Below are 23,457 nucleotides of genomic sequence, written 5' to 3'. Positions count from 1 at the left end.
CAGGAATGATGCTCCCGCGACCTAATCTCCAAGGTAATGCTGCAAAATTTGTGGCAATGGTTGGATCAACAGGACCAACTTTTTGCCTCTCCTTGATAAACTTGACGAAAAAAAGGGGGAGATTTTACATACTTACCATACAATTCTTACGTATTTACATATCTAACTCATAAAGTTTGATATTTACATTTATAAAATTTTGGTATTATAAACCATGTATGAAAAGGTTTTAAGTTCATTTTATCGCTTCTAAATTCCCCCTACCATGACTGAAATTTTGTATGACTGAAGTTCAAGTACCTTCTAATCAGTGTTTCCGAGTTAACAACTCCCATGAACTGCCAAAGGCAAAGAATCATTATTCATTTCTCTGTTGAATTTGAACAAAATAAATAAGTAGAATTATACAAGCAAGAAGTATACAAACCCCAACAACTTAGACTTAATGTGTTCCTAATAGTTTATAGTTCTTCTCAACACTTACTAAATCCACACTTAGAATAAGAATTTTCAAAATTTGATTATGACAAAGCCATCAATAGAACTTGTATACATTTAAGCATCAGATAAAATTGAACAGAAAAAATCAAAATCGTCGATATTAGAATAACACACAAAGAACAACAAGAAGAATTATCATAAGAAATAGAACAACCAAATCGACCAAGGTTGTTTCTTATCAATCTTATATAAAATTTATAATCATGCAGAAGTTACTTTGCAAGAATGAAAAAAAAAACATCTAATAAAAAATTGAATTTTGCGGATTGATAGGTAAACCCTCCAAGATTCACCTTCTCCTCCTCCGCAGGAAGACCGAAACACTCAGAAATCACAACCTTAACTGAAAAAGCCTTCCTTCGATGAAGAAGATTGAAAGCCACACCATTAGCCTGAAGAGCCATGGAACCTTCCTTGTTGAGGGAGATTGAGGAGGGATTGGACATGTGACTTTTGGAGGGGGGAGAGGCATGACTTCCTCGTCTCCCACAGGGTTTCGAGGGCGCTGACCAAAGATTTCTTCGACGCCCTAAACCATCGCCTTCGTGACCGAAACCTGCAATCGGGAACAAGGGAGAAGATGTAGAATGGGGCGGTAAGGTGAGGGCGCTGGGGTAAAAAGTCGAAGGAGAAAGTTGGGTCGCGGGCGAGGGGGAGCATTTCGAGTTTGAGGTAAATCGCGGCAGGCCGCAGCGGTACCGTTGCCCCAAACAGTAAAAAAGGACGGCGCGGTGCCGAGCCGCGGCTCTGTCGCCGCACCAAAAGAACCCTGAATTACATTAGTTAGTTGCTCTTTTGATTTACTAAACATTTATTTTTAGTAATTACTAATAATTATTTAAATTGAATTCATTTCAACTATTTTTATTCCCACATTGGTAATTTCAAGCTCCCAGGTTGGGTTGTGTACACGCACATATTTAAATATACATATGCATGTTGTAAATAACATATTTAAATATACATATGCATGGTGTAAATAACATGCACTATTTTGGTGTCCATGCCTTGCCATATTGATGGCATGGCGAGTGCGCTACATCCTATGCAATGACACTCGTAATCTTGCTCCATTAGCATGTATACTCTTGCACATAGACCCAATCTCTTTTGTGTTAAAAATGTTATAATCGAAGTGACAGTTTATAGACGTTACCCATATTTTCAACAATAGTAATATTATGAGTAAAAAAACTAGGTAGGTATGAGTTGTTAATTATGGGCGTAGGTGTGAGGTCAATTATAATCATTTAGCTAGCAACTTGGGGAGGCATTTATTCTAATGAAGGATCCAATGTTGATTTAAAGTTTTGATTCTATACTAGATTAGAAGTAGTTGGAACAACCTCCATTGCATTATTATAAAGGCTTTGATCTAATGCAAGTTTCCCACTATTATGATTCTTAAGATTTGCTTGCTTTGGGTATGCTCGGAAGCATTTGATAAATAATGATGGAACATTTTGCATGAAGAACAATAAGGAGAAATGTTAACAAATTCAAACTTTTGTCAGTAGCCAATAAATGTGGAACAAATCCAATACTCTCTCTAAAAGGAATGTGACATCTAATTTGACTAACACCCTAGCCACTAACTACATGTATGATTGACATCTAAAAGTGGTTTGCTAAAAATTGAGCTAATGCAAAAGAGATTGATTGAAATTGTGTTTTTTTAGACGTTAAAAAACAATCCAAACCTTAGTAACTAAGTATTCCATGGAATGATGGAATAATCAAAATGAGGTGATCACAAGTATAAGCATTAGGAACCCGTCTATGTAATATATTATCTACGGGAAGAAACTTGAGTAATCAAATTCTTGAGGTAACTAAATAATAACATGACGAGAATCAAAATGTCTAACAAAACACCCCAGCCTAACATAGATAGATCATCAATTTACAAATAATAATCATATTGGGATGGCCTTGTTATGTTAGAAAATGAAAACCGCGGAAACACCGATTCGAGAGATTCGAAGCAAAACTTAGAACAAAAGCACACAAAACAAGAAAAACACAAAAACACCAAGATTTAACGTGAAAAAACTCGAGACGGGAAAAAATCATGGAGATACACTACATCAAGAATTTCATTATGAAGAAATGAGGAAAATGTATAGATTACACCACATTCAAGCTTCTTTACACTCTTGTAATTAAGAGAATGCTTTTGATGCTGCTCTCTCTTTCACACACAAGAAATCATGAAATCCTTAGTACGCACGCATAATTTGCAGAGAAGCCGAAGGCTTATAGTTCCTAATTGTTAGAAACAGTTACCCACAATTCGTAGAGAAGCTGAAGACTTAAAGTCTCTAATTGCTAGAAATAGTTACTGGCACTAGAGCTTTAGTCCTGAGCGCTAAGTTTCCATACGCTCTGGTCCAAAGAAAGATTCGGGCACGATTGTGCTTTTTCTGGGCGCCAAATTTCCCTCTCACTGTTTCAGAAGGCTTTGTTAGGCGCCTAGGCACCACTCCAAGCACCAAACATACCACCTCCGCCTCAGGGTGCTAGGGTGCCCCACTTCTCGACCTTCAGGCCGTACTATCAAGCTGAACACACAACAAGTCCTAGGAAAACCTGTCAACAAGGCAAAGAGAAAGTAGTGAAGTTAAATCAGAGATCTATTCGTCAAGTAAGAGGAGATTTGGTTTACATCTTGAAAGGAGGATGACAATTTATGATGAGAAGTTATGTGCCTTGCTAAAAATATGTGGGAGAATTGAGATGAGTTGATAGACTAGGATCCATATCCCTTTAGTAGCCACAACAAAAGATTGGGGAATACTTGGCTAGGGGGATCCCATTGTGGGAGAAGCCATAAAATAATAAGTCTCCATAGTAGCATCATAATGCCATTATAACTAAGATTAGTTAGTGAATTGGATGGAATAAATGCTAAGGAAAAAATCGAAGTGAGAGGGAGCGAGGTGGCACAACACTAGATGTGACGATTAGACAAAAAATGATAAAAGATGAGCTGGATTAAAACAAAAAGGGTGTCGGCCTAGGTGCTAATGGCAGAGATGACATAAGCGACTGCATAACACATGCTAGTGCATGAAGGGAAAGATTGTGAAATGACACGTTGAGTGCATCAGACAAGTGCAATGGGGCTAAGTATGTGAGGGTGATGAGGGAGCAAGAGGGTACCTTGCACTTATAGTGGGATGTGTAGGGGCGAAGCACATCAGTGCGAGTCATGTTGAGTATGTCATGTATTGGACTTGGCTTGGTTTAATAAGAAGTTCATGTTCAGTTCGAGCTTGAGTCAAGTTTGCACATTTAAGTTCATAATTGACCTTCTTAAATTTTTATTGATCATACTTACTTTGTACTTGGTTTGTTTATGTTAATTAAATAAACTAAAAATTTGAATGCATATTTGATTTTTAATTTAAATTTAAAAATTCATTTTGTACTTTATTTTTCATAGAAAGCTATTATTCAAGCTAAAATTCTAAGTACTTGATTTTTTAAAATAAAATTATTAACAAATAATTTTACAAATCTAAATAAATAAGCAATTGTATAAATTTCTAATTAATATTTACTAGTCTAAACCAAATAAATAAAATAATATATTAATTATTATTTTTATTGCAATCAAATAACATAAGTATTAACAAACTAGTTTATTGAAATAAAAAAATTAGTAGAAATTGTATTAAATTTATATGTATATTGATATTAAATAGAAAATGTTTTTAATAATTAAATAAATTTTAACTAATCAATTTTTTTAAATAAAATATCATAAAGTATAGTGCATTTATTAAGTTAGTTGTTGAACAACAAACAAACTTGTTCGTGAACATTAATAAATGAGTTGGACTATCGAATAATTTGGTTCCTCTAACTTTTGAGTTAAAAAAAATGTTCAAACTTGTTTAGTTATTATGTTCAACAAAGATGAGTGTATTAATCGAACCAAGTTTGAGTTGTTCATCAAAGGCATTGGTTCATTTACAACTCTAATTTCGGGATGGATATCACTATATTCGTGTATGGATGTTTGTTTAGATTGCATCATCTTTAAATTTTCTTCCTCTTGACCCAAGGTTTGCTGGGTGGCCGGCTGAACCAGATTTCATGGGGGCTGGAATTGCCACACCCCTTCCCTCTTATAATTTCCTATTCTACTCCCTTCCATAGAGGGAACTCCCTCTTCTGTCCCTTTCCTATTTCTCTTCCTTGACTATTTCTATTCTTTCCTCTTCTATTCATTGCATTTTTTTATTTTTTTTCTATTCTAATTCTTTCATATTCTAATTACTAGTACCTATTATATTTATATATGTGTGTGTTATTCTCTGTTTCAGGTTTAATTTTGGGTTGAGCTTTCTGCTTGGACAACCGTCGAGGTCCTCCTCTTCTCTTCTAGGGCCATATCTGACGGCGAGATAGTGCTCCGACTGTAATTCATCCGAGGTGGTGACCTTCTCCAAGTCCAAGGGTTCTAGGGGTGCTCCAACTGAAACTCACTTTCGCGGGGATGGTTATCATTCCATATTTCCTTCACTTGCTCGTTGCTATCTTCCTGGCATTCTTACCCCTTACTGTTTCACTCCAGCGCTCCGACCCACTGTCGACAGCTCTCCAGCTCTTTGATCTACCGTGAACAACCCTCCAACGCTTTGATCTGCTGTCGACAGCCTCTTCAGCTCTTCGACCTGCTACCAACAACCTCTTCTGCTCTCTGATTTGCTGTCGACCTCTCCCGCACTCCAACCTGCTGCTGATAGCCTCTCCAATGCTCACCTGTTACAATCGCCCCACCACACCCTCCCTGGCTTCCACAACTCCCTCCACAGTCATCCTGTTGCTGCTGCATCCCCAGGTCGCCATCTTACCTGTTGTCCTGTAGCTGTTCACCCACTTTGCTGTCGCCCTATTGTGCCCTTTTATGTTAATCATCTACTAATTCTTGTTTTGTGATGAGTCATCTTTGTAGTTCTATTTGATTTAAACAATAATATTTATATTTCTTGTGATTTGAGCTAACTCCGCTATCATTTGATATTAGAGTTAGCCTAACCATAGTCCTATCATAGGGTTTCCTAGTATCTGCCTTACCCTTCCACCAAAAATTCTCTTTCCTATTCCCAAACCATAACCAAAACTTTGACTTAACCCTAATTTACTCTTGCTGATTTTCGAAATCAGCAACCCTAAACCATTTTTTAGCTCTCTTTCACCTCCCACTCCAATCTCTATCCATGCCACCAAGGAGATGCATGCCTGAGCCTACCCAGGAAGAGATACAACGAGAGATCCTCCAACTTTAATGGAGGCTTGCAGACATTGAGAATGAAACCAAGGGGGAAATTACTCTCCACCGTGATCTAAAGATTCAAAAGAGAGAATGAGAGAATCTGAAGTTGAAGCGGGAGATACATCACCATTTCCTACCAGCTTACTACAAACAAAATGTTCAGATCATAGCTTCAGAAGTGGAGAGACCATATCACCAAGTGATCACCCCATCTTACGGACAGAGTTTAACTCAAGATCTTACGACCAGAGTACACCCAGGAGAACACCCATGATGACCCTATCAGAGGAAAAACTGATTCAGAGTGGTGAACAGGTGGAACCAATCTGCATCCATCAATCTTTCACATCTAGGAAGCATTGTGGGTGCCTTTTATTTGGGTTTGTTGAATCAGACTGCACAATCAGGGGGGTGATCTGTTTCACTGAGCAGGACATTCTTGAAAATTTTAGTAATGACACAGTAGACACTGAAGATGGTGAGGACACAAAGGAGGAGGATCAACTTCTAGTTGATGATGAAAAGATGCACATAGTTCCAATTGGGCCCATGGGAGGGACTCCAACCGACTTCATGGTGAGTGCCCAGGGCAGTCTTGAGTTTGAGGAATTGACATATGAGGCACGACAATTTTAGATAAGAGAACTTTAGATCATTCAGATCTATAGACTCATTCCTGAGTTGTCCTTACGGAGGGAGGTTCAACACGTCAGAAATGGAGCTCTTGTGCTATATCGGAAATATTACATGAAATTATTCAAATGTTAGATTCAATTTAGTATGTTACCTGCCATCAAATGTCTAGATAGGAGGAATGAACCCCGACCTTGAAATTTATCTTAGGAGCTTGACGGGGAAAGAAATTCTTTAGTGGGATGCAGGTCTTGTCTTATCAGTGAATAAGCGGTCTCTCCTGAGTGGTTGCTAGTGAGAATGGTGCAACCTGACACAAAGTCGGTCTGAGAGTCAATCTCTCTTCACATTTTGGTTTAATAGCTACACTTCGCTGAATATGAGAAGTGAAAGAAGAATGTTCCAGACTTTAGCGCTCAAGAGTTACATTGTGGGAACATACATCTATACACCCTCAGCTTAGGACGTGCCCCGAGATAATTCATATTTATTCCATCAAAACATGTTGTTGAATGAAAACACCGACAAGGTTGACTTACCAGGAGACTATCTTTGTTACCTTTAACGTGGCAGGCTTTACTCCATGCTACGAGAAAGCAGAAGCTTCGATGAATGAAGTCGAAGCTTCCTCAAGCCCTGGAGAATGACGTGGGGCTTCCTGGTTGGCTGGCTTAACCGATCGGCCTTCACGGGGGTTGGAATTGCCGCCCTTTCCCTCTCCTAATTTCCTATTCTAGTCCCTTCCTCAAACGGAACTCCTTCCTCTTCTATGCATTTCTTATTTCTATTCCTTTCCTTTTTCTAGTCCTTGTCTATTTCTCTTCCTTATATATTTCTATTCCTTGCCTATTTCTCCTTTTCTTATTTCTATTCCTTCCTTTTCTGTTCCTTGCCTTTTTCTATTTCCTTTCTGTTCAAATTCCTTTATATTCTAACTTCCAGTACTTATTATATATATATATATATATATATATATCTGTGTGTGTGTGTTATGCTCTGTTTGAGGTTTAGTTTATATTCTATCTTCCAGTACTTATTATATATATATATATATATATATATCTGTGTGTGTGTGTTATGCTCTGTTTGAGGTTTAGTTTTGAGCTTAGTTTTCTGTTTGGACAGCCGCCGACGCTTTCTCTTTACTTCTAGGGTTGTATCCGACGGTGAGATGACACTCCAACTGTAACTCGTCCAAGATGGTGATTTTCTTTAGAGGTTTGAAGGGTGCTCCGATTGTAACTTGTTCCCGGGGGGATAGTTATTCTTCCATATTCCCCTCACTTGCTCGTTGCCATCTTCCCGATGTTCCCACCTCTTCCTATTTCACTTCCTCACTTTGACCTGCTGCCGACAGGCCTGCAACGCTTAGACCTATTGCCGACATCCCTCCAACGCTCTAATCTTATGCCGACAACCTTTCTAACGCTCTGACCTGCTGCCGATAGCCTCTCTAGCGCCTCGACATACAACCATCAACCTCTGCTGCACTCTACAACAACCTCTTTAGCGTTGCACCCTGCCATAATAGCCCCTCCAGCACCTTATCTGGCTGCCGCAACTCCCTCCATAGTCATATCTGTCGCCATCTTCTCACCCCTTTCACTGTCACCCTAGTGTATCTTTTTATGTCAGTTATTCTCTAATTCCTATTTTGTAATGAGTTGTCGTCGCAACTCTATTTGATTTCAGTAATATTATATTTATTGTTGTTTGGGTTAAATTTGGTATCATATAGCTTCAAAAAAATAAAAAATAATTTCTCCTATAAATTCTGTGTTTCAAAGGTTCTTTTTTCAATGATTTAATTACTAATAAACATAACTTGGCAAAATAGTTTATTTCTGAAGCTTTAGAAGTTTTTATATTTTATAACTGTTAGTTAGAATCTAGTTTTTATTTTACTGACTATTTGTCAATCTAAGAATATTCCAATACTCGTTTTCTAAAATATAGATAAGGGTACTTGGAGGGCATGCATCATACTATTCGTTTATGTGGAAAGTGCCCATTCCCCTCTTTATATAACCTCCTTGATGGGCTATAAACGTTACCCTATTTAGCATTTATCATAGACTATTGACAACCAAAATCATTGAAATTACTCAAAATGTGCCTAGAAAAGTTAAAAAAAATATAATGCGATTTGATTAATAATTTTAGACATGAGATGATTGCTGATTTTACTTTCTAGACTGCCCATAATGATATGTGTTTGATGCATTGGCCTGATTAATGTGAAATTTTGTGAAATTATTCCTTATACTTTTGATGCCTGGATCAATATGCCCAATTTGTAAATCCTAAATGACTAAAAAATGACAAAAAAAAATATGTCCAAAAAAATTTCACTATCCTTGTAGTTCTCACTCTCTCTGCGACCGTCTATCCAATATGAACGGCGAATGCCCACATATTCTCATGTTTCAGCGGCCACAGAATCTCAAATATTGATTGCTTTGTCAATTGACTAAGATCGAGTATTGAATGTCTTATACATTATGGTTCCATTTTTTTTCACATTAGTGGAATTGATGAAATATCACTTTGTTACTCTTGTTTTTGGTTTTTTTTTAATTAATCTACTCTTCTTCTAATTTGACGATATTTAGATTGCCAGAAGAAGAGCAGCCCACATTTCAAAGTATCCTGATGCACAAGTGATAAACCTTGGCATTGGTGACACCACCGAACCCATTCCAGACGTTATAACTTCTTCTATGGCCATGGTATGAGACTTTTATAAGCCTATTTTTTAATGTTATTTCTTCATATTACAGAGCTTCACATGCCTTTACTATTGATTTTTTAAAACTGAACATCTAACTGATGATCACTGAGCCACATCTCATTGTTATTTTCATGCTGCTGGAACTATTACATGATTATTGAAGAAGAAAATATTTCGTTTGTTGACTTCAATACAATCTCTCACTTATTTGAAACTATTAAAGGTAGCAAGTAATTTCTTAAGGTCATTTTTGCACCATCATTCATACCCTCTAATTGTTCTTTGGAAATATTGCATACATAGGAATTAAGTGGTATGTATGTAAATTTTTCAAAAAAATAACATGAACTCTTTTGCATGTTTGATTCAATTATTTGTGAGCATTGCCCCAAACTTATTTAAATGAACTCTAGGGAAGTTATGAACCTACAGTATATAGTATTCACATGCGAGTATATCAGTATAACCCATTCATCATAAGAAAGGTCAATACTGACCTTGCAAAGACCTGTGCGGCCTCTTTGAAGGGCATTCCGAAGTATATGAATCAAAAGATATCAATATCAATCAAACAAACTCAAGGGGTGCACACACTCGTGGAAATCTGGAATGCTGGAATTTGAAAATTGGAAATGATGGAGTAATTTCTTAGATCCCCTCTTAATCTCATCAATAAATTAGGGTTTTTCTACATTTGAGCATCTCACAGTTTTGGTATTTTTTTCCTTGCATAATACCGAGAAATTCCATATTTGGAAACCATTGGCCACAAATGTATCTCATATTTTTTGGCTATGTTTCCCTTCTTGCTTTTCCTTGTTTGCACCAATTTCAATCTTGTTTTCCCTTGTTTGCACCAAATATTATGTGTATAGAGTTCCTAAATCTGTGTATTGATTGTTTCATTAGTAGCTTTCTTTATGACATTTCTATTTTCCTTACTACCTCTAAGGCTATACTGAGAATAACCTTGAAGACTTGAGAATTTTATACTTCAACAATTCTTTTCAATTCGACAAACTGGAAACCTGCCTATGACCTAATTACTAAAAAAAAGTCAAGAATAGCTTGTAACTACTAACAATATCCACTCGAGTCAAAGTCGACAACATAGTCCTCTAGATTCCAATTTACTAAAAAATTTGCGAATCCTGACACTAGATTCAGATCAATATCGCTGGAAATTTGTGCTTGATATGAGCGGGATGTATTCTTTGGTCTTAGCCGTTAACATTGCCACTGCCCTTTTTATTAAAAGAATTCAACATGGCCCTTTGATTGTCGATTTAGTGCCTTTAAACACATGAGAAGTGGCATTTCTCTCTTTAAAACTCTGAAAGCTATGACAGAGCACTCTTGATAAAAATTTTTAAGGGAACTATCTCTAAAAGAGATCAGGGACTGCTTGCATCTTTAATTTTCAAAGTCACTTTTTAATTTTGTTTGTTCTAAAAAAAATTCTATTTCCTTGGCTTCACTTTGTTCAACTACCTTTTAGTCTTTTTTGCTGCTCTGTTGCTACGACCGAGCTTCTTAGTTCTCTCTCACACTCGTAGCTCACAAAGAGCTTGGTCGGCGCTTCTAGGTTTGCTCCTTCCCTCTCAATCTCAATCTCGAGTACAATCTCCCTCGCGATCTAGTTCTTGTTTTCTTACTTTGTAACATCATTCTAGGGCTTCTAGTAGGCATTTAAGAAATAGTTTAGTGGGGAGATGGTTGAAGGTAAGCAAAGGAAGAGGAATATGGAGTTTGATGGCGTTTGAATAGGGATAGGCATCATTCGGCGGCTTTCCCATCTGAAAACAACAAAGGGAACTCTGAAATGATGATTGTACGAATGACAAGAAGGTTTACCATTTGTTCTTACACAAGCTACAGACACGACACTTGTGAAAGGAAGATGATACAACACTACTTAATTTAGAAAACAAATATTTCAATCTCCAAATGCCCAAAACTAATAAAATTTTGCCAAACTTGAAAGTGATAACATATAAATAGTTCCCTTACATATAATAACATAATTAGAAATAGAGAAATAGGAAAGAAAACAAAAAAAGGAAAAAAGTTTGCAAGCTTTGGAAGTGGGCTATCCCATTCCAATTCTCGCGATCGCGGCTTCTTTTGTTCTCACAAAAACATGGTATTCGTGATTCTGCAGCAACGTGAGATTTCCACGATCCTGTTTCCTCTAAACTAAGGCTCTGTGTCATTCTCTCGAGCTATATGAAGTTTCTTTTTCTTCTCTGGATGGATCTTGATTTTCAAAATTGCGGTTTACCACTCCTGCTAGTCATCTGTCTAAAATGAACTGGAACTTAATACTAAGCCTACTCCATAGACTCTTCCAGAAATGGTTGAGAGATTACTCATTTCTATTTAAAGCAATTATATGTTGGATGTTCTTAATGGGGGCTGCTCTGTGTCTCGTATCGGTCTCTCAAAGTCATCACCTTGTTGAACAATCAGTGCTTGTCCTGCTGGTGCTTCTCTCAATGTGTTAGCATATCCTTGAACACCTCAGACTCTTTCCAAGGCAAGTATATAATGCGTTTCTTATCTTTGGTTAAAAAAATTACATGTTCTTGTGACCATCATAATATATGCAATGATCATACTACCAAGGAAGGCCTAATAGGACGTGGCATGCATCCATAGATACCACGTTATACCACTCTTGTTCCCTGAACTTCTTTCCTGTAGAAAATTTCATGAGGCATATTCTATAAACACTAATCTTACACCCGTTCCTCAACTAAGTCGAGGAATATAACTGAGAATGCTTCTGAGTAGTGAGACTCATTTTGTCAATCAGTTGTGTAGATGTCACATTTTTATAATTACCTCCATCAATAATGAGACTGCACATATTTCCCAACACAGTACGATGAGTATGAAAGATGTTGTGGCGAGCCATTGTTGTTGTCTTATAGGATTAGTTTGAAGGACTTGTCGGGTTACTTCACACATTTTTACAATTGCCTTATCTATAATGAGATTGCACACATTTTACTACGTGCGAGTGTGAAATATGTTATGTGAAATATGTTATGCCAAAACCATTATTGCTCTATTATGAGATTAGTTTGAAGAACCTATCGGGTTACTAGCATCTCTCCCTCATTGGTTGGAGGCTTATACTTCTTTGTATCATCACCTTCTCGTGTTTCTTCTATGTTACTGTCTATATTTTCTATCGCTCCTTGCTTAGTAAAAAAGATCACCCTCCTATTTGGGTAATCAGATGCAATGTACCCAAAATCATGACACTGTAAGCATTTCCTAATTGGGTCGAATTTGGGAGTATTGGTTGTTTCTACTTTTTCTTCACTTTGAGCTAGTTCTTCCTCTGACAGGGTCGATTGGGATGCTCCACTTGGTGTATTATTGTTGCATGATCTTAGAGTTGAACTCTACATGTAAGGTGTGGCGATCAACAATGATGTTTCTCTATCTTTTAAGTTAGGGAATGTACATTGAGTATCGATCAATACGGTCGTAACTGCACCACATTACTAATATATGACCGTAATTCTTCAAGATATCTTGCTACTATGTGCTCCCACCAACTCACATTTTAGCATGAGTTGATCTAATTCAGTTCTGTACTCCACAAAAGAATCTCTGTGGCGTAGGTAGTAGATCTTTATGATTATATCATGCTGTTAATGTTGAGAAAGGTATTTGCACTACATTTAGGCTATATAACCATAAAGAAACATTCTTCCTAAGCTTGATAGATGCCAATTTTAACTTCTTGTCTAAGGGAACGTCTTTGTATTTAAAATTTATTTTACTGTGTGGAGCCACTCCATAAACTTGTCTGAATCCATGCGAATATTAAAATTTGATAATATCACCTTACTTCAAGATTTTGTTTTCTCTCCTCTCATATTTCATGTCAAATCTTCGGGGTATTAATTCTTCGTCACTGGAAACTTCCTAATGAAAGGAATTCACTTCCTTCCATAATTTTGGCTAGTTATCGGTGTGGCTATTGGTGACCTCACTTGATTGTCTCTTCTCAAAAGCGACGTGCTTCTATTGCAGTTCTAGGATTTTTCACTGTATAGCATCTATTGTAAGTTCATGAATATCTCATTGACCTTTTCTCCTTGGCAACATGACATCCTTTTCTTCGATTAGATTTCGGCAGACTGAGGATATAAATATTATTTACTTTTAAAATATTGTTCATCATATGAAAAATGTAATAGACCGCTTCTCAGACGTTCCCTTCTTGGCTGCTTTATATTGTTTAATTTTAAAATATTGAATCCTTGGCAGCATGCCATCCTTCATGCAACGTCCGATTCCCCTAAGATATCGAATGCCATGTCTTAGAAAATCAAACCACTGGAATCACATGGATATACATTACGTGAAGCAAGAATCAAACACATAACTCCAGCCGTAAGAAGTGGATGTATAAGTCACGTCAAAGGAGTTGAGTAGCCGGGATGGATGTTAAATGACTTGAATGAACAAACCATTAGCAAAATTCATATTGTAGGAGCCAGGTGGAGATTAGAGCCAAATTTTTTATAGGACACTGGGTAAGGATTGAAGCTTGCTACAGGACCTGCAGAGCAGAAGTTTGAAAAAACAAAGATAAAATAATGTGCTAGCACAATAGATAATGCTAACTTCTTAAACTGAACTTAATGGATGCCAACCAGATTAGGATTCACTGTAGGTAAGAGAGCACATTCCATTCTCTTAGGCCATCATCATAGGCATGTGAAATTGAATATAAAAATTAACCATCATATAATATGACTAATAAATACTTATTAGAGGCATTCTTAACTCTTTGTCAAGTGTAAATTTGCACATCTCCCTCATTATAACAAGAAATTAGTGAAACATCTATCTTATTATTTAAGCCGTCAGTTGGAGTGTTTTTATTTAAGCCGTCAGTTGGAGTGTGTTTTTTTTTTTTTGTATGTTTGATGCACGTATTTTTATTAGTTTTGCCACTAGTATTGTAAACGATTTTGTTCAACATGATTGAATGAAATATATTAGAACTGATGGGAGCTTTATTAAATGAGAAGTTGAGCTTCATCAATCAGAAATTGGGGATGGGTTATTAATCTATGCTATTTTCGTACACATTCTCAATAAGGTAATGCCTCATTAAGATTCTTAACAAAGTTATGCTTGAAACATGTGCAAGCTAGGAATGCAGAAAATTTATTTCTTACCTTGATGTTAAATGATGCAGACGTCCTACATTGAGCGGATTGCAAATTTCTATGATCCCGGTAGCGTACCTGGACAAGTTCACGTCCGATACGACTCTTTAGTGGGAATCTCTTGTTTGCACTGTACGGGTCATGAAAGCCATGTCCTTAGTTTTATATTATTTGGAGAGGCTTTCTCCCTGTTTTCTCTATTAAAGTACTGCATTCTTGAATTTCTCTCAGAAGTTATGTCTGTAACCTGATTGGATCGAGTTAGTGATCTCTCCCGAAAGTCCAAAGGCTTCCTCCCTCTCCAAACTCACTGATATCTGCTATTGACAGCAGAAAGTTGTTGTGGTTCTTCCGCTGGTTAGCTACCAGGACCCGACCCGGTGAGTTTGGAATTACCAAGGCGGGAACTGAGGGTCAGATGGAGGAGACATCACTAATAGTTTAATTTCATCACAAAAAATAAAAATCCAAAACAGCAAAGTGTCATTCTAATCCACACAACTTATATTTAAAATAGATTATTCATATTTAAACATTTACATTCAGATATAAAATAAACTAAATTACAATACCTATCAGCTGTCTCTCCACGACACCTGTACACGTGCTCCTTGGGGCCCATCTAATCTTCTCTGTATCTTTCCAATTTTATCGGATGTCGTGGAGCGCCAGCTGGTAGGTATTGTAGATTTGTTTATTTTCTATCTGAATGTAATTGTTTAAATATGAACAATCTCTTGTAAATATTAGTTTTGTAAATTAGAATGACTTTTTTTTGTTTTGAATTTTTATTTTTGTGATGAAATGAAACTATTAGTTATATCTTCTTCGTCCCATCGTCCATTCTCGCCTTAGTAATTCCAAACTCATCGGGTCGTGTCGTGACAAGAGAGGTATCAGAGCTCCCCCCTTGCACGCAGATGAATCTTGTGATCCCTTCTTCCTCCCTAAGCTCTCGATCCAGCTTCAAACCAGCCGCTTTCCTTCCTCTGCGAGCCACGCAAGTTGGATAGCCCGCCTCCTCCTTTCTCGGCGAGTCACACGACAGGGAGAATCTATTGCCTCCTTCCTCTTTTGTGACTTTGTTAGGGCACAAATGCCTCTCCCTCCTTCACTAGAGTAGGGCCGCTCGAGCCTTCTACGTGCAGAAAAATGTTGCACGAGCTCCCTCCTCATCTCTTTGGCTCAATTACAGGTAAGGCTATCAAAACGGCTCGTTGTTTACGAACAGCTCGTTTTCGACTCGTTAAGAAGTTCGCGTTTGGCTTGTTTGCCAAGTTAACGAGCCAAACACCTCTTTAGTGTCTAAGCTGTCAAAGTGGCTCTTTGTTCGGGAATAACTCGTGTTTAGCTCGCTAATTAAACATATAAAGTTTTGTTTGTTGACTCTGTATACATACATATATATATATATATATATTGATGAATATTATTTTTGAAAATTTTAATTGACTACAAAACTACTAAGATTTATAATCAATTAAAAGTATTAATTAAGAAAATAAAATAAAAATTATTAAATTAGATTCAAATGATGTTTTAATATAAATAATAATTTTTAAATCTTGCCACAACCCTTGACATCTTATGGCTATGTGATTAGGGTTGTCAAAACGACTCTTTGTTCTGGAACAGCTCGTGTTCAGCTCGCTAAGCAAACGAGCTGAACACGAAAACACTTTTTAAGCTCGAAATATAAACGAGCCGAACACGAACTAAGCCTCGGCTCACTCGTGTTTGGCTCATTTACACCCAGGATTACACGTAACCTCCTCCTCCTCCTTCTCACTCTATTGTAGCTTTTTCTTCCTTCTCTTCTTCCTCAACCTCACTGTGTCGCTCTCTCACATACCCCTGGTCTCTCTTGCACTCTCTCGCGATGGACTCGAATGAAAGGAGACGAACTCCCCATGAGCGGTGGAGTTTTCGCTCGAACGACATCTGCGCAATGTCGTTACCAACAAAGCTTCGTTTATTTTTTATTAATGGAATTTTTTAATTGATTTTTTTTTTAATTTTTATTATTACATTCGCCGTCCAGCAGCCATGTAGACCACATTTCAGCCGAAATCCTTTCTATCGCCTCTGTTACCCATCTTACAACTTACCCACCCCCTTTTTTGTGTTCTCTCGCACCTTTTAGGAGCCTTAGAAAGGTCTCAGGGTGTGTTGAAATATTTAACAGTATGTTTAAGGTATTTAATGTGCTAATGTAGGATATTTAAATTCAAATGAGTTAAAATATCTCTGCTATCTATTATCATTTGGATTTTTCCTTTTTTTAAAAATGTTAATCAATTATTACTTGATTTCTTTAGTATTTTACACAGCTATATTTTTGTGTGTTATTCAAGTTAGCAAGATGCGATCCATATTTCTGCACAAGATAAATTGCTTTCCTGTTTTCATATGTTTCAGAAGTCTTCTAGCCTATGCTATAGCTATTTTTTCATATTACTTGTTGAATTACTTCTTGTTGTTATGAATTCCCTGATTTTAGATTTATAAAAAATGTTTGTTTGTTTGATTGTGTTTGGTTGATGGTTCTGTCATTAGCTCGAGTTTGACTTATTTTTATGTTCTATTATATAACAAGTTAGATGCGAATAAGGTACTTATCAATCATGTTTGGCACGATAGTAGCTTGACTATATTTATATATACATATAAATAAATAACTAAATAATTAAACATATTTATTCTCATTTTCATACATTTTTACTTGTATGGATATATGCATGCATACATATTGACATGTATATTCGATAATTTATATATAAATTAAGTAGAATTTATGTTCATGAATGACGCAGGCGTGTAAAGGGAGCCGGGGGATGGTTTTTTGCGATTCCTTTGCCTGGACCAAATCAGTCCAGACCTGGGAGGGTTGACTATCTCTTCCACGTGGGTTTGACGCCTCCTTTTCATAGGGGCGGGTCCAATCCTAGTTATCTAGGGCGTATTTACGCTATTCACGTGTTTTAGTGTTGCAGTTTTTGTGTGTTTTGTTTTGTGAAAACCACCGGTCTCTTCTTCCCTTTGAGGGTTATATCTAGAGTTCCAGGTTGTACTTTGTTGTATCTTGGTCTCCAGGTGATTTTCATCTTCCCTATACCCTTTCACATCCCTCCCGCTTCACTGCCACATCTTCTTTCTCTTTGCAGGCCTCCCTAACAACAGCCATTTTGTTGTTTTCTGTTCTTTTTCTAGCATTTCCTCTTCTTTACCATTGTTGTTCCAGCTCTCCGTCTTCGCTTTGCTGCCCCTACCATTTCAGCCCTCCATCGTTGCTGTCATCACCCTGGACAGCCCTCACACATCGCCTCTACTGTTTGATTGTTGTCTGACACCGGGGAAACAACCATCTCGTTGTTTTCTGCTTGCCAACCTCCTTTTCCACTGCTGCGCCACCTTCCAAACCCTTGCTGGCCACCACCACCCTCCTGAATCTATCCTAAGTTGAGTTTGTGATGTTGTTTGTTGCAATTTCATATTTCAGTGTTTTTTATTGTTATTTTCGTATTGGATTTCAGTAATAGTATTTGCATTTTCTGCTGTTGGTTAACTTTGGTATCAATGAATATCTCTTTTTTTTTTTGATAAATTAGCAGGTCGATCACAAATAAAAAACCTTGGGAAGTTTACTTGAGAAGACGAGCTGAAAAATAGTTGAATTGCTCAAACTGAAACCTTTTACATTCCTGATTTGGTGGCTGCGGCATTTATAATTTTGTATAGCCATTTTTTATTTTTTTTAACAAAATCTGTAAACAGTTTTTTTTCTTCTTTCATAAATGGATGAAATGTTTGTATATATTTTACTGATGTAATAGAAGGAGAATTTGAGTGAATTTATCAACAAAATTTGTTTTTTTACACGAAGGCCTTCATTTATTTCTGAAGGCTTATTTTCCCTTTTGATTTTTTAACTGGTTTTTAAATATATCATTATTTTCGTTGTTGAATAATATGGAGAGTTTCATTGTTCTCTGATAGCTCAGTAACTAAACTCCCCTTTGAGTGCCGTTTCATTTGATAAACGGGTGGCCAATTAGACATTCTGTTCTCAATAATCTGTTGTTGCGGAACTAACTGAAATTATTTTCTCATAATTTTTGCAGAGAGCACATGCACTTTCCACTGTTGAAGGTTATAGTGGTTATGGAGCTGAACAAGGTGATAAGGTCTGTCAGTTCTTCAGTTGCTCACAAATTATTTATCATTCCATACTGCTTATTGAAAGAACCGTTTAAGGTTGATGAACTTTCTTAGAAGTAGTTTTTCCTTCCATTACCTTTGTGAAAGTCTTTTTTTCAAGTTGCTCAAGGAATTTTAATTTCTTTTTTGTGCTGATTTTTTAAAAAATGATTTATCATTTTACCTTGGTTCTTTGATGGTAGATTCAAGACATAAGATCATTTGATGGAAAATAAAAATGTCTTCCGCTGTTAGAACATGTCATGAAAATTCTACTTTGGAACATGTTTTATCACTTTCTCAAATGATCTAATTCTTTACTCTGTGCTTCTTGTGCCTATCCTAAATTGTAACTGATTATCAGTCAACATATCTTAAGACAATATACTCTATTAGTTTTCAGACTTAAACATTGAGATTACGATTGATAGTGTGAAGGTGTCTTCAAAACTCTACCTTTTAAAGAATAATTGCTTAAGTACAGTTTGCGCTCAAACTTGTCACATCTTCACCAACATCCTCAATTCAAATTTCAAATTTCAAAGACATTTCAAATAATGGGTGATTTTTGGCTTTAGCATTATCACCTAGGACATCAAACTTTACTAACATTAAACAATCAATTTCTCCTAACATCAGAAAAAATTCAAAGAGAATTTCAAAGTGAACTTGGGCATCTAGCTAAACACATTCTTTGTTCCCATCCCTGTCAAACTGGCACAATTTTCCAACCTTAACCATCTAGATGAAAATTATCCATATAGCTGGATACTTTATTCTCTTCATCGAAGAGCATACGTGTCTCACTTGTGTTTTCTTAATGAAAGAAAAAAAATATAATATGATCCACACGGAATTTTATCCAGGGTATAAAGAATTCTTCGAATTAATTTTAGTTAATATTTTCTTATATCAAAGGATCCAAAATGGGGCTGTTAAAAGGAACAATACACACCTATTAGAGATGTTTAGATCAAGAATATTATCCACAAATATTTATGTGTATCTTTGGGGAGAGATTATCTTAATATCTATGTCTCTTTAATAGAATGCTTTGTGAGTAATTAAATTTAATTTAATGCACAAACCCTTTTTCATTCTATATTCATTCATTCACATTTTTTCTTAGCATAGGGACTGATTAGAACCTTAATCCATGAAAACTTTATTTGATAATCACCAAATTAAAAATGGTTTAAATGCTATTGATTACTAGAAAAAATTATAATTCTGTGAATATAACCTTTAACACCAACTTTACTATTGCAAACCTAAATTTTAGGGGGAGAAAATCTAACAATAATATTTTATTCGATCATCTTTCCATTTTCTTTCATCAAATTCATGTCTGATGAACACTTTTCATCTCCTCTTGTTCAACTTATTAAAGCCTCACCATAGCCATAAATTCTTCTTTCACTTAATCAATACATCCAACCTATCGGAACTCCTCGAGAATTGGAAACTTCTTTTCATCAACTTTTTAATAACCCAATCTATGCAAAATGAGCTTTGCGTCAATACTAGGAGGAAAAAGAAAACTCAAGAATGAGAGTAATCAATATAACCCGAGCGCGCCAAAGATCTTAATGCGAGAATAAATCCATAGATGATGATGATCATCTCTACCATACTATTGGAAAAGACTCCACATGCCCAATCTATAATTTATGACGTATAAATGCATTTCACCCAAGTCGGACTTTTTTTAAATGCCCAATGAAGTAAAAACTAGTGAGAGTATATTCATAGATGATGATGATGCTGTCCACCTTCTATTGGAAAAGCTGGTGCTGCCATGCACCATAAATCCAATCTATAATTTTAATGTGATTCTCAACCTGGTTTGTTGATTAATCTTTCAGCAACTGAGGGCAGCCATTGCTTCAACATATTATGGTGCTTTTGGTATTGAGGAAGCTGATATATTTGTTTCAGATGGGGCAAAATGCGATATTTCTCGCCTTCTGGTTTGTATTTCTTGCTTTGATTTATTCTTTTTTTCTTTTAATTTCTTGATGATTAGTTTTGTCTGCCTCTAATGTTCCTATTTGCTCTCCTCAGTCCTTCCATGTTTGATCTCTGAGGTGGATTACATGAGAATTTAATGGTATATATCCCATCCACCTTACGTTGAATGGTTATATTGCTTTTTCAGCTGCTTTTTGGAGCTAATGTGAAGATAGCAGTGCAAGATCCATCATATCCGGTAAGTTTGTCATTTCAGTCCATTCATAACACGCAAATTAAAGCAATTATGAGCCAATTCATTCCCTTTTTCTTAATGCTGTAACTTTAACTTGCTTAATGTTATGTATGCCTTATTTAGATATATAGAAAAAAATTAAAATAAATTGTTCCCTTAGGGTTGCTGACATTTAAAATATGTGGTTTTGTTTATCTATTTACTTTGTTTTGATTCTCTAAATTGACTTCTCATGTTAAGGGTGTTTCCATATAAGCTCAAGGAAACCTAGATTTATGGTTGAGTGAGGAGATAGACAACATTGTTAAAGGTGATGGATGTTTGTTTGTAAAGTTAGTTATCTGATTGTCACTCGATTTGATGTATCCTTTTTAATTAGTGTGGTTAGTAAACATTTATAAAACCCAAAGAAAAAAACATTAGCATGTTAACCTAAAGATTTTTGGGATATATTAAGAAATATCCAAAGAAAAGTATGCTTGTTTAGAAACATAATCGTTTTGTCTTTGTGAATGGAAACCTCGTGTCTTGGAGAGAATTAAGAAATAAATTGTTATATTTAGATTTAATATTAAGCTAAATATAGCGGTGTGAGGGTCAAGTTTCATTCTATTTGCAAAATGTAGATTAAATGTTAGTAAATGATCTCAACTTCTGTGTAATATAACTTATGATTTTTAATTATGACAAGCAAACATCTGTCCATATTTTAGTAATCTGATCTTCAATGTATATAATGCAATTATAAGTAACATTAGAGTAATTGTGAAGTGATCATGGAATTTTCATTCAAAGTAAGATTAGATCAAGGTTTATCATTAAATCGACATATTTTTCTTTGGTTATGGAGACTCTTACAAATCGTATTAGTACTCAAGAGTTGAGAAAACTTAGAATGCCCTATTTGTTGATGACATTGTTATCTTGGATTGGCCTCTCTTAAGTTAATGAAACTCTTTGTCTATAACTAGCCTAGTATCAGTAAAATTAAAATTGGATACATAATATACAATTTAAGTAGATATAAAATTTCTAACTATTAATTAATATCGCTAGAAGATAAAATGGCATCAAAATGTTGTGGATTTAAGATAATCAATTCTCTCATACAAAAGGTTTGGGTGATAGATATGAACTCAACCGCTATAATTGAAGTCACGTGATTAGGTACCTAAGTTGTACTATGCAAGAGGGGAGACCTCAAGATAGATTTGTTAAAGTGCAATTAGAGCATCTATGCTATTTGAACCCTATAATTTTTTTCGAACAACAAATCCTAACCCACAAGCCATATCTACACTTTACACTTGAACCTAAGCCTAAATTTTTGCCAAACCAAGATCCCAAAATTCCACCTTGGCTGAAACCCTAAAATGGAGTGAATCACTATGACATCAAGGAAAAAAGTCGCCAAGGAATATTAAAAAATTTATCATGGAGGATATTTAGTGAGAAATTCTCTAATTGTAACGAAGATTTTCTGATTTTGAAACAATGCAACACATGGAACTCACTCATTTGTTGACAAATCTGAGAGAGTAGATGATGAAAATTATTTTTATCAAGACCTCACTCATTCCACACATAAGTGGGATCGAACTCCTAGATTTCTAGTTTGCAAGATTTTTAGCTTTATGGATCCAAATGAAGGTTATTGTCTCTAAATTGTGAAATGAGATTTTGAATACAAGGACATTCCACTAACAAAAAGGTGAAATTAGTTGTCATCGAGTTAAAGAATAGTAGATTTAAAGAAAGATCGAAGGAGATACTACGCAAGTGTTTCCTAGCACATTGTAGGCATGAATTATTTTCAGACTTCTCAAATTACTTAGGACTTATCAGTAGAGGAGTTTACTGCTAAATTTGAACAATTCATGTTAAAATGTGAGTTCTTAGAACCAGAGAAGAACACTACAATTCAATCTTTTGGAGGATTGAGACATTCTATTTGCAATATAATATTGTTGCTACCTTGTTGGACCTTGTAGGTAGGGGTGTAAACGAGCTGAGCTTGAGCGAGTCCAGGCTGACTCATGTTTGGCTCACTAAAATACCTTTATTCATGTTCGAGTCGTTTATATACCTGGCTAAAAAAAATTTGTTTGTGTTCAGCTTGTTTACTTGACGAGTTGAATATGAGCTTTTTGCGAGAAACGAGTCGTTTTGAGAGCCCTAATCACGTAGCCGTAAGTTCTTAAGGGTGGGGCGAGATTTAAATCTTATTATTTGTATAAAAAGATTCATTTAAATAGAATTTAATATTTTTTAAATCTATTTTTTAATTAATAATTTTAATTTATTTTAAATCATTGTAGCCTTGTAGTCATTAAATTATTTAAAATTAATAATCATCAGTCTTTGTAGCCTTGTACTCAAGGAAATAATCTTTGTGCCGCCCGTTGCGACTCTTTGATTAGCAGAATTTGTAAGGCCATTGGGATCACGAGTTCGATCCCACTTATGTGTGAAATGAAATGCTTAGGCACATAAAGTTGGTCGAGAGGCTCGTCTAATAGTCTCTGGCTAATCTGTTGGTTGGCATCCACTGTATAAGATCTCGCAGGTCGGGGGGTTCGAATCACCTCTGGCACAGTTGGCCGTAAGAAGGTGGTACTCGAATTATCATGCACATTAGGGGTGGCTGGAGGCTCGTATAATATCCTTTTGCCATTCATATATATATATAGTAAACATTTATAAAACC

The 23,457-nt window shown here is 35.9% G+C and overlaps 1 protein-coding gene across 1 annotated transcript in view; it reads left to right on the top strand.

Moving 5' to 3' along the window:
- Positions 1–23,457, top strand: part of LOC110028522 (probable LL-diaminopimelate aminotransferase, chloroplastic) — a 59,448-nt gene that overhangs the window by 14,796 nt on the left and 21,195 nt on the right. The window contains exons 4-7 of the mRNA XM_020730416.1: positions 9,031–9,147; positions 18,469–18,531; positions 20,410–20,514; positions 20,703–20,753. Of these exons, the coding sequence (XP_020586075.1) occupies positions 9,031–9,147; positions 18,469–18,531; positions 20,410–20,514; positions 20,703–20,753 (336 nt within the window). The remainder of the gene's footprint in view (positions 1–9,030; positions 9,148–18,468; positions 18,532–20,409; positions 20,515–20,702; positions 20,754–23,457) is intronic.

Source organism: Phalaenopsis equestris, unplaced genomic scaffold (genome assembly GCF_001263595.1).
Source record: "Phalaenopsis equestris unplaced genomic scaffold, ASM126359v1 Scaffold000513, whole genome shotgun sequence".
Classification (NCBI taxonomy): Eukaryota; Viridiplantae; Streptophyta; class Magnoliopsida; order Asparagales; family Orchidaceae; genus Phalaenopsis; species Phalaenopsis equestris.
The sequence above is the reverse complement of the archived record's forward strand: the minus strand, read 5'-3'. Positions and strand labels throughout refer to the sequence as shown.